The 12,400-nt window shown below is 30.9% G+C and overlaps 1 protein-coding gene across 1 annotated transcript in view; it reads left to right on the forward strand.

The window, feature by feature from the left end:
* The first annotated feature begins 217 nt into the window (after positions 1–217).
* LOC144842480 (unconventional myosin-XVI-like) overlaps positions 218–12,400 on the forward strand; it is a 30,723-nt gene continuing 18,540 nt past the window's right edge. Inside the window, exons 1-15 of the mRNA XM_078698929.1 lie at positions 218–427; positions 712–950; positions 1,990–2,060; positions 6,008–6,151; positions 6,461–6,569; positions 6,735–6,859; positions 7,233–7,434; positions 7,697–7,853; positions 8,033–8,180; positions 8,437–8,547; positions 8,870–9,163; positions 10,297–10,411; positions 11,064–11,211; positions 11,533–11,638; positions 11,904–12,093. Coding sequence (XP_078555055.1) covers positions 719–950; positions 1,990–2,060; positions 6,008–6,151; positions 6,461–6,569; positions 6,735–6,859; positions 7,233–7,434; positions 7,697–7,853; positions 8,033–8,180; positions 8,437–8,547; positions 8,870–9,163; positions 10,297–10,411; positions 11,064–11,211; positions 11,533–11,638; positions 11,904–12,093 — 2,152 coding nt within the window. The 5' untranslated portion in view covers positions 218–427; positions 712–718. The remainder of the gene's footprint in view (positions 428–711; positions 951–1,989; positions 2,061–6,007; positions 6,152–6,460; positions 6,570–6,734; positions 6,860–7,232; positions 7,435–7,696; positions 7,854–8,032; positions 8,181–8,436; positions 8,548–8,869; positions 9,164–10,296; positions 10,412–11,063; positions 11,212–11,532; positions 11,639–11,903; positions 12,094–12,400) is intronic.

Consider the following 12,400-nt stretch of genomic DNA (forward strand, 5'->3'; position numbering starts at 1 on the left):
CAGTTAACGAATTCGTGTTGGTGAAACCATCTTTCGGTCTATATTCCATTGGCATTATGATTATCAGTGGGTTAACAAGTGTAACCCACTGAGGCATATCAGGGGCTGCGACATTCTAGTGTCAGTACATCTATATTTGGCAGTCGTGACGTGCTGGTGTGTTTATGTTTTATATATTTACAAACAATCAGGATGTATTAGTAATACATAAGGATTATTATTTTATGGTTTTATTATATTCTACTTCAGCAACAGGTATATACAACGGTCATATCCTTAATACAGGTGCTTCAACAACCCAGGAGACTGAATATACTGTCAACAGTACAACACAATACCACCTATAGTATACTGTGGATTAAAAAGTGTAAGCTGATTATGCATGGATACACCACTTCTTAAAAATACAGACGAATTAAGCGTGGTGGTAAGTAAAGTATAGTTTCCATGTTGTTTTTCATTTTCTTGTATTTTCATGTTGTGTCATAAGATACTAGAATGAATGAATTTACTGTTAGTATAAGACTGATAACCACTGTTGGGTATAATGAAGATGTAATCTCTATCTCCCTGATGATTGATATGATCAGGGCCTTTCCATTTTTAGGCTTATCTGGCTAAGTTGACCATTATTTGAGTAGATCACCAACTTACCTGGGTAAGTAACAAAGCCTTTATTTAAAAATAATTAAAGTAAGTTTATTCTTTCAGAGGAAAAATGGAATCGATCGAACAATCATTATTAGAAAATCTTCCCCGAACACAACGACTGAAACTTGCCAAAAAATTTAGACAAGATCAGATTAAACGTTTCAACGCTTGGCAGAAGCAAGCTAAAGACAGTCCACGTCGGTCTAAAAAGAAAAACAAAAACAAAAAAGGATTTAATGTTAATTTTGACGTTTGCAACAAATTCAGAGATGCAGTTTCAAGATTTGATGATCAAGAAGGTATGTTTCTCATTTATTTCATTATTTTAATGTCTTGGGTCATTTTTACACATCATTTACTGTATTTATTTAATTAGAATGTTTAATTTTAGCCAGGAAAACTATTTTAAACATACTGTACTGACATGTCTTGTGTATTTTCGTTCTGCAGCCTACTAATATGTTACACAATGCTAATAGGTTAATTTGTAGATAATTTGCCTAACCGTAAAAACCCTAATTATGTTCACAAAAAGGAAATTATCAACAACTGTTACTGATTAATTATGTTTTAACATTCTCAAAGTGTAAGTAAAACAACAACTTTTAAAGCTGGCAAAAAGGAAAGCAAAAATGTTGCATTGAGAGGTAAAATATTTTAAGATCAGTGTTGGATTAATCATCGATTTTACGAGTTGATTGGTTTAATGTGTAGAGTGGGACAGTCATATCCCTTGATGTCGTCCAAGCATTCTGTCGTAGCGCAAGACACGGCATACCGTAGTGTAGCAGAACTTACCAGCTGCTCATCAACTTTTTTCTACTAAGTTGTTGTTTTTTGTCACGCTAAGCGGTTGTCTTCTATTGATATATATTTATACAACCCTGGTGATTTCCTAGTGGAATTAATCGACACGAGTTAAATAATTAATCTGGAAAAACAAAATATGGAGTCATTTAATTGTTAGTTTCTTAGTGATGGTATTGTTGCATTCTTTTGTTGGATTTTATTCAAGTAAATGTAAGTTTTCTTGCTACTGTATTAGTTTTGCAAAAATATACTATATGTGTTGCTTCTTATTTTGTCATTTTAATTGATAATAATTTACACAAAACAATATGTAATTTGTAATATCCAAATCATCTGAGCATTTTTTTAAAATCTAATGCAATTAATAAATTAGTTGCCATTGTATTGTAACATGTGTCCTCATCCATCATATTTATATCAGGATACAGTTTAAACTTCAGTATCGGTATACCATTGCCCTATGGATGAATACTGTGGTTTAATGACTGATACTGTAGTGTAAATAAAGTTTGATATTTGTATTTTCAGTGATTATTTTATTGGACCGTGGAGCGGATGTGAACACTGCTTCTGACATAGGTGTCTCTGTATTACACCAGGTGAGTTTACCTTACAGTAAATAGCATTACTTCCCAAAATATTGTTCCTAAAATAATGAGAGCAATTCTACATTATTATTACAGTACTATACAGTAGAATTGATATTTAAAAAATAAATTTTAACTTTTTTGTTAAACCAGTTGTCAAGTACTTACTTGCTACGTTTTTTGAGAATTGATATTGTCTTCTAATTCTTTCTTTTTTAACTTATGTTGTATATCACCACCTGTTGGTTAAAAAGTAAAGAGAGAATATGCCGCAAGGTATTTTCAATTAAGATATCAAAAAAGTTATATATACATGCATGCAATTAGTAGTAAAATTAGCAAATAAACTATGAATTAAAGTTCAAAAAGTGATTGTTGACCTGATTGGTTGTTTACATCAGGTTTCCTTCCTAGGGGACCAATGTATAATTGATCAATTATCAAGTACATTAACGCTTTTCAATCTTATTGTTTGAACTAAATTATATTAATTTATATTATGCTTTGTAATGATTGAACTTTATTACGATAATGCTAGTCACGGCCAGACTCGCGAACAAGTATAGTGGGCGAGTAAATGTACATTAAAACCTACAGTAATCCAGTGGGCTATTGAAGTCTGTGAATATGATAATTAATATTCATCATCGTACATGTTTTTCTTTTTAATTTATTTCCTCTGTGATTCCAAAAAGGTGTATTGTTATTATGAAGGTAATAACATTCTTGTGGTTCTGACTGACTGACTGTGGTTTCGCTCTCTCTCATTTTTTACAATCAATTTATTTTTCAAACAACAACTGACAAAATGTATATAAAAAACCCCTAATATAATGTAAATAATATAGAATCCTACAATTAGATCATTAATTATTTGTTTTATCCAGTCATATTATATTCTATTATCAAATAAGTGTAATTTCAGACAAGGTCAAGGGTTCGAATCCTGTCTGAATCATCATGTTGTTCTTTGTCAATAAAGTTTTAGTCACATTTAAGTTCCTGTTTCCTGCATGGTTGTATCATCAAACCTTTACTACTTTTGAGTCAAATCATCCATGTTTATGATTTACCATTTATTATCAATTATTTCCTCTAACATATTCCCACACTTCTGACCAATACAATTTCAACACCTTTAATTTAATACTAATGCAGCAAAGTAATTAATAGAGATTTGTTAAGTAAACTGATTCTCCCATTAAAGTCTGACTATTATAATATATTCAACCTTATTATTTATAATTGTCAATGAAATTCATTCAATTCATCTTTTATTGGTCTAATTTATATAAAAATAAAAATCAGAACATCTAATACACTGCAGTTTGAAATATATCAACTAAGAAATTCAAATGTAAAAATACTGTAATATATTATAAAATGGTATAAAAATACATCATGCACAAGAAATATGGTAAATATGACTTTAATGTTAAAAATACTGTAGCTGTACATGTAAATAAGCATTGTTATTGTAACTATTAATTACTCTACTCCAGTTAATTTACTTAAACCACCTACAATGATTTGTGTTGTAGTATGAAAACAGTTCCAACTCCTTTGCGGTCCAGTTCCAATATCAGCAGACGACGCCAGGTACTGGTTCCACAATCTTAAAAGCATGTGCAATTTGTACTTAACACACTAATAAGATTAATAATTATTTTGAATGTTATGAAATATAATAATGTACTTTGCCTGAAATATATGTTTTTAACCAAAACTCATGCATGAAGTTCGTATTATAAGTTAATCTAGTGTAATTTAACATTTCCTCTAAATATGATAAACTTGGATTCAACGAAAATCTGTTATTTCTCCTTGAAAAAATTCAATTTTATGTTTCAATGAAAAGTTCCAAAGAGTTGATTCTTCTTCAATGAATTTCCAAACAACTTTGTGATTTTGAGGTTGAGACAGGTCGTCTGCAGAATTCTTTTCAATTCATTCTTTCAAATACTTCATTCATCGTCAGTATTTTGTTATTTATAAAGTTCTAATCCGAATGACAAAGTATTATATAGTTATGGGTTTTACAAATGACTTAGTCATTGAGTTTAAATATTTTCTATACAAATCATTCCAATTTTCCATGGAACTGTAATTTATTTCACATTTATTTTTTCCTGAACATTTTAAACGTAAATTTTCCTTGTTAAAACAGATTTTTTATTTCATTTCAATTCTACATCCAACAGTCATGGCCAATTAGAGGATGCCTTATTTATTAGTATTTTGTGTGTTTCACCACTAAGTTACAGTGGTACTTGATAGCAGCTTGACTCTTTTTTCTTGGGGGTCCTCTCTCTCTTTTTAAAGATGTTACAGAGGGAGTGGAGAAAACTGTTTTGCATAGAAGAATGAATCGTAGAATAGTATAGAATCATTTTCATAATAACAGTAGGATTGAGACTACTGTAATGTTCCAAATTGATGCATTTCTGCGTCATGTTGTATGATGTAGTTAGGGTGTGGTTTTGTAGGTAATTACTTGGAATAATGCCACGACCTTAGTTAAATATTAAGAGTTGAGGGAATAAATAGACTTAGAGATAACCTAAAAAGAAGAAAAGGAAATATAATGATTAAGATAGGGCCTCTAAATTTGGTTTAAAAGTCTCCAAATTAATATGCACCAGTTCTGACAGACTTGTTCTCTTAGTAATGCATTTGAATATTATAACAGATAGACAGATATTGAAAAGCCAAAGGTTAACATTATATACTGTATATATAGTTTTGAATAAACCCATATACCCAAAATAAGCAAAAAGCTAAATCAAAACAATAAAGTAGCAGAGCTTTCGGCCAACACTAGCCCTTCATGAGTGCAAGTGAGTTCAAGCTTTGAATATAATATGCATTTCATTTGCTTAACAAACAAAATCAATGCTATAGATAATGAATGTGACCATTTAAAGTGTCTCCAAGCAGAAAATATAATGTAATAAGTGATTTATAAGTAGAAACAATTGCTCGTCCAACTACTAATTAAATTGATTAGGCTACTGAGTGAAAGTGTCTCTTGGATGGTAAAGTAGATAAAACAACCTTTAATATTCAATTGGATACTTTATTCATTGGGAGTAACTTCAACATTTATATTCATTAAACTTGCATGTTGAAGCTAGGAATCAATTCAACAAACTTAAGTTGGTATGGATACCTTATAAATAAATATTCTTTGGAAGGAACCAACGTAATGTGAGGATATTAATGTCCAGAGCTGATGAATGTCTTTACTGGTTAAGATTGAATTATTTTTGTATACAGTAGGAATACATTGAACACACTTTTAACAGTGAATATGGATTGCCTCAAAGATGTTCCATTGGAGAAACAGGATTTAGTTAGTACTTATTGTTACATCATGCTTACAGTATATGTATTAATTTGATGTTTCTATCATTTTACATTTTCTATAGTGTTTTTAGTTCAAATTATAAAATGTTTTCTGTTGCTGTTTTTACTAATGTAATGATGCATGAAAGCTACAACATTAATCATAACAGTAATGATAAGAAACATGATTTTATATCCAATAATTTCTGTTTTTTTAAAAAAAGAAAGTGATAATTTAGTTGAATGCATGAACATTCAAAATATCATTATTGTATGAATGATATACTGTATAATATCTGTATATATAGGCCTACTGTTATATAATATATTTATGTTTTTTTAAAGAAATTTGTTCCCATAGATTTTTTTATGGATAATTGATTGTATGTTTACTGCATGAAAACCAAAATACTCTTAGTTTCCATTTCTACTCATTATAACACAACAAATTATTTAGTTTAGAAATTAATTTGTTTACACAATAAATAGTCTTGTTCCTTTGGTCCTCTATACTACAGTATGTCAAAGATATTAATATATCTACCATATCAATCAACATCTTTCAGAATGTCTAATCTATTGAGACTATAAATATTGGCTTATTTTGTTTACAGTGCTGTGTAGATGATAATTTGTCGGTAGCTGAGATACTGATCCAACGAGGTGCTGACATTAACGCCCGGGATGATGACTGGTGGACACCGCTTCACACAGCCTGCGCTTGTGAAAATTCTGAAATTGTGAACCTTCTACTTAGTGTAAGTTTTAATAATATTTTGATTAATTTTACCATTTCTAAATTTTAATATTTATGATTTTAACTTTTATCATGAATCTATATGTATATCTATATAATATATCAACTTACTGAAGAGATGGAGATCCATCATTGCAGTCATGAGCCGTCAGCCATGATGGAATGGAATGATATGTAATTTGAGGTTTGAATGTTGGACTATTGTATATTTTTTGTATTGTTTTCAAGATGGCCTCTTCAAGTCAGCTGCACTACTGTAGTACATATCAGTTAAAGTATGTTTTTTCTCATAAATTTACCATATTTATAGAATGGAGCTGATGCTAAGCTTATTGATATTGATGGTAATGCACCAATTGACCACACCCCCGCTGGCAGTGACACAAGACAAGTTATGGAACAACACATGAAAACTTTAGGTATTATTTATTAACTGTCAATGATTTAAACAAAAAATATTGTGATTCTATGAAAAAACTTGTTAAAAATGTTTTGTAAAAAATAGAGTGGTAGATTATAGCTAGTTTTCATATTAAGTACTAACATGTCCATTTTACAATGTCGCACTTATAAACTTATTCCAGGTTACACCGATGAAGAACTTAAAAACATTAAAAACCAAGCAGCTCATGACATGCTGTCAGAGGTTCAAGAGTTTGTTAACACTGGAGGCAATGTTAACGCTACCACTGATTCTGGTATATGTTTAGTAAGTACTTACTTTATTCACTTTTTCTTTTAACTTATTACATATTTTTATTTGTAAGAACAACAGTGGGAATCAGTTGCTTTTACTTTTCTGTGTTTTTATTATTGAATATTCTACTTTGATCTTCAGAATGAATAAATTATAAAAACATTATTTATTATTTATTTTCAGTCACATTCGACAGCAGGAAACCCATCACTATTAAACATTTTTTAAACAATATAAAATATTTCCAAACATTATGAAAACTTTCAACAATATCACATTATTACAAAAGCATTGATAACAAAAAAAAGGGTCAATAGAATTATCTTTTTCAAATATTAAAAAATAAACATTTTTAGAGTAATACTTTGTTTTTGTTTTCTAACAGATGCACATTGCAGCTGCCAATAACTACAGAGATGTGGTTCGTCTTCTGAGTGAACACAAAGCCAACATTGATCTGCAGGATAATGAGGGCTGCACTCCACTTCACCTATCGTCCAAATTTGGCAACACAAGAATGACTAAGTTACTGGTCAAGAATGGTGCTAACCCATTTATTCAGAACAATGATGGCGACAAACCTAAAAGTATGTCGTAAATGCGTATATTCTTGTTTTCAAATATTTAAAAATACACTTAAAGGAATGTCTAAGTTTTGTAACACAAATTTGTTTGCCGTTTTAAAAATATTTGGTTTAGAACCCTGTGTCGAAAAACGACTTTAAATTAATGATCCACCCATATTATTTGGCTTGTGAAATAGTATCACTAATTTGCTATGTAAGACCTGTTGTAATTATAATCTGGCCTAGAAAAATGTCATCAAAAATATCTAAATATTTGACACAGCTATAGCAGCCACTGATCTGATTGAAGACATATTGAAGGCAGCTGAGCAAGAGTACAAGCCAGAGAAAGCCCAGCAGACTGTCAGTGATGAACCAATCTATGATGCTGCTATCTATGAAGATACAGTCTCACTACTCAGGCTAAACAGCAAAACTATGTAAGTCAATCATAGACCATCAAGAATTAAGTATAGACTTAAGTATAGACTTAAGTATAGACTTAAGTATAGATTTCTTCTATGGAAACGGGAATTTCCCCTGTCTAATGTAATTTTATTTACAGTAGAAGTAATTTCAACTTATATAACATAAATAAAATGTGTCTCATTTTGTTAAGACGGCCTCGTCATATTTCATTGTCAAAATCGGACATGATCTTTGAGTCTGAAACAAGACTACCAGGAGACGAGGAGAAACGAGAGGAGGACGAGGAAGAAGAGGATTATGTGTATAGAGGATTCAAGATACCAAAAGAGAAAGAAGCCGTAAGTTATTATAAGAACAGAAATGAGTTTTGTAAAGTGGTTTTTAAAGCTTACAACACAAATTCAACATACCTTGAATTTTCGACATGTTAAATGTGTCTTCATCAGAGTGAGGATTGGTGACCTATGACCTGATGATATCAGTCAGGAGATTCCACTAGTGTAATTCCAATCCTTATTATATTCAAATTTAGCAAATCATTATTCTCTGCTCTCCGCATTTTTTATCATTTTATTAAATTTCATTTTGTAACAGGGATTCCTTCCAAAAACCAGTCAATCGGACGACCTTGCATCGGTAGCCAGTCTCACTCAGAACACCCTTCTACAAGAACTAATGCTTCGCTACACCAAGGACCAGATTTATGTAAGAACATTAATTTTATTTGAATGATCATGATTTGGTATTCTTGTTTAAATGTAACACTATTTTTTGGAGAATGAGATATAGGTAGGCAGATATGTGTTGTAAAGCTCTGTCTACACTAGCAATCTTGATAGTGATATGTTGTGCCCATATATAGACAGGATGACATCATATCACTACCATATTTAAACATATCACTACCATATTTGGGCACATCAAACTTTTTTTGTCAAACTAGTTTGATAGTGTAGAAAATTAAAGCTTAAGACATAACAGAAAGTTTCTTAAATTAATTAATAAAAAATATGTTTTTATTTTTTAGACATATGTTGGAGATATTTTGATTTCGGTGAACCCATTCAAAGAGCTTCCTATCTATTCTAAAAGTATATCTAAACAGTTTGTGGGCATCGTAGACCGAGGAAAACTCTCGCCTCACATCTACGCAGTTGCCGACCGCTCATTTCAGACTCTTGTGCGAGAGAAACGTTCCCAATGCTGCATCATCAGTGGTGAGAGCGGAGCTGGCAAAACAGAAGCTTGTAAATATTTTGTGCAACATCTTTTGTGGTCGGCACAAAGTGATGAGAACTTCTTGAACAATAAGATACAACAGGTATTTATATTTAACTTCTTCTAAATGTTTTTTATATTAAATGTACAGTTTATTTTAGAAGATATTATTCTCTGTAATTGGTCTGTAGAGGGCAATAATGGCTGTTGTCATTATTTTAATTTATTCTTTTTAAATAGACTCAGTGAAACTTAAATTGTGTACTTTAAATTGTATTTATTATCCAATACTTTTATTGTAACATGCTTGTGTAGGGCTTTGATGATGGGAGAATACAGAACACAAAGATACAGCAGGTAGTACACATTTTGAATCATGTCACCGCTAAAAAAAACTAAATTTACAAGATGTTTCATTTCATTTTAAAAATGGTTTTATCTCTGTTTAATGAATGTTGTGTTTTTTTTCCTAATCCTAACAAATTTCGCTCATAAAATTGTGTTTCATTCCATTTTAATAAGTATTTTCGATTGACATTGTTTTTCACTCTCTCTCTAATAAATACTGTATTATTTTTTTATGTTTTCCTTCTAATCTAAGTACCATTTAATATATTTCACTCATGGAATTTTTATGTATTCTACAAAACACATTCATGAATAAACCTTCAGTCTGCAGATTTCTTGGTTCATTTCCAAGCTAAATTTCATTGACTAATTATTTTGTTGCTTGTATTTTCATAAATATACCTACAAGTTTAAGTTCCATATCTCAGCAGCTCAAGGACATATAAACCTTCTTCAGCAATTGCATATTTCGCCAAACTAAAAGATGCAGAAAAAAAACAGCTATAAAGGTTGCTGGTTCATTTCCCAGCTAAATGTCATTTACTCAATAATTAAACGAGCTAAAGGTTGCTGTTGCCCTTTTGGTGTAATGTCTCAAAATCCAGAGAATTGATTCCAATTGTGATTTGTTTGACCTAATGCTTTCAAAAGTTGCCTTACTGCTTGTTATATAATGTGTGAATATGGTAGGCTGCGCTTTAGCAAAAAGAAAAAAAAAACAAACCTTGTATTTTGTTTTAGGTCCGCCATAGTTGTCTGGTCTTTTAATTTTGTCTTATTGGTTCATTGTAAAATAAAGTAATTTTAGTACGTATTATTTACCATACAGACCTTTAAAAACTAACACCCTGTTTATTGATTTAAATATTTTGTTTATTAACTTTACAGGTAAACCCACTTCTTGAGTGTTTTGGTAATGCACAGACAGTCATGAATGATAACTCAAGTCGCTTTGGTAAATACTTGGAAATACAGTTCAGTGAGAATGGCCATGTACAAGGAGGTATGCTTTCATATTATTACAATGTTGTAATGTTAACAACTGTATAATGGATGTGCACACTGTGTGTGGCGTAATACCAGTTTTGATGTGTTAGATTTGACTTGGTTTTAGCGAGTGAGTGGTCAAGTGGTTAAGACAGTGGAACTGTTATTATGTAGCCATAACATCGGCAAGCGTTCGAGGCTCACTCGCTCCATGGTTCTGATGGTAGAGCTATAAATAAATAATTAATAAAATTAACTGTCTCTCTCCTGTTTTCGTGGTTTTTGCAATGGGATGGAATTTGTCCCTGTTTAGAATTAAATACTGAGCTAGCTTTAAGGTGATATTTTCATTCTTGCTGTAATGTTATTCTAAAAGTTTAGGCCTACTGGGTCTAGACATGACAAAGGCCTATTTTAATCTGCATACAATTACAATGTAACCAGTATATTAATTGCATGAGCCTGCATCTATTATGTTAGTAGCAAGTAAACATTCAGTAATCTTAGCTCATACCTTGAATTTTATCTTTCAAAACACATTGTCCCCATTGACACGCTTTTTGTTTTCTTTATTTTTTCACACTAAGTATGTGTTGTATAAACCCATTTTTCCTGTTCTACTTATTAAATCTAATTATTTCATGTTACTTTCTTTTTTGATTTCCCAGCCAAGATTTCTGAGTATCTGTTAGAAAAATCACGTATTGTTTATCAGAATGAAGGAGAGCGAAACTTTCACATATTTTATTTGATGTTCAGCGGCCTCTCACCTGATGAGAAGAAACGCTACTCATTAGACTTTCCATCCAGACACTTGTAAGAATAAAAATGCTATGATAATTGATTTTGAGAAATTCCTTTATGTATTTGATACTTTAAGATAGGAAAAATGTAACAAATAAAATATATGTGTTATCCCCTTAATTACATTTTTTGAAAATAATAATAATAGTTCATTCTTATGTAACCCATTTAAGCAAGCTCTCAATGCGCTGTACATAAATTAGACAAGAAGTGGCAATAATTTAAATTAATGAAAAATTGCTTAATGAAAATCTACTTAATGAAAGTAACCCTCTCATGTTACATGACGATCCCTCATAACTTATTCTATTTTTTAACTCTTTTCAATTTCAGCTACTTGAGTAACACTAAAGACACGAAGGATTTGACATCGCCAAAGAACGTGGAGCGATTCTTTGGCGTCAGAGAATGCCTTCGTCTTATTGGTTTCACCTCTGATGTAAGTCAACATTTTCATTTATTTGAATCTGCAATAAAACACAGCTATTTTTTAAAGGATCCATTGCAAACAAAAATATTTATTAACATTTCTAAAATGTAAGAAATGGAGATCATTGTCCATTGACATCTGCTTTGTTAGTGACATGTTTGTCTCAAGCCCTTTAAAAAATAATTTCTTACTTTTAAAAGAAAAGAAAAAAACCCAATAAAATAATTGCATTGAAAACAAACATTTTATTTTATTTTTGCTTTTCTGGCATCAGGATGAAGACAACTTGTTCAGAATTTTGGCATCACTTCTTCACATTGGAGATATAGAATTTAAAAAACTGGACAATTCTGACGCAGCTGTCATCATTAACCCAGAAGTGCTTGACATCGTCTCAGAGTTTCTTCAGGTTCCGTCTGAGGATCTCGAGGCTGCCATCATTTCAGAATCAAACTTTGTTAGAGGTAATATATATCTTCTAATTACTGAATATAACCATATATTTAAAAGCTGTTTTGGCAGTAATACTGTTTTATCTATGCAAATCCTGCATTGACAAGCAAATTATCTAACAATCTGTAGTATTTATAACTTCAATTTAACTTCATTAGTTTAGGTTTTTTTGTAAATTGACGCCAAGTTTTGTTTTATACCAAACTTAACATCACAAGCCCCTTGGGGTTTCCTGGAGGTCCCTTTCATCTTCTTTCAATTTGTTTTACTCCTTTTTGTTGTATTTTTTTTGTTTTTGTGTATTGTTTTGATGAGATT

This window comes from Antedon bifida, chromosome 5, assembly GCF_963402885.1.
Source record: "Antedon bifida chromosome 5, ecAntBifi1.1, whole genome shotgun sequence".
NCBI lineage: Eukaryota > Metazoa > Echinodermata > Crinoidea > Comatulida > Antedonidae > Antedon > Antedon bifida.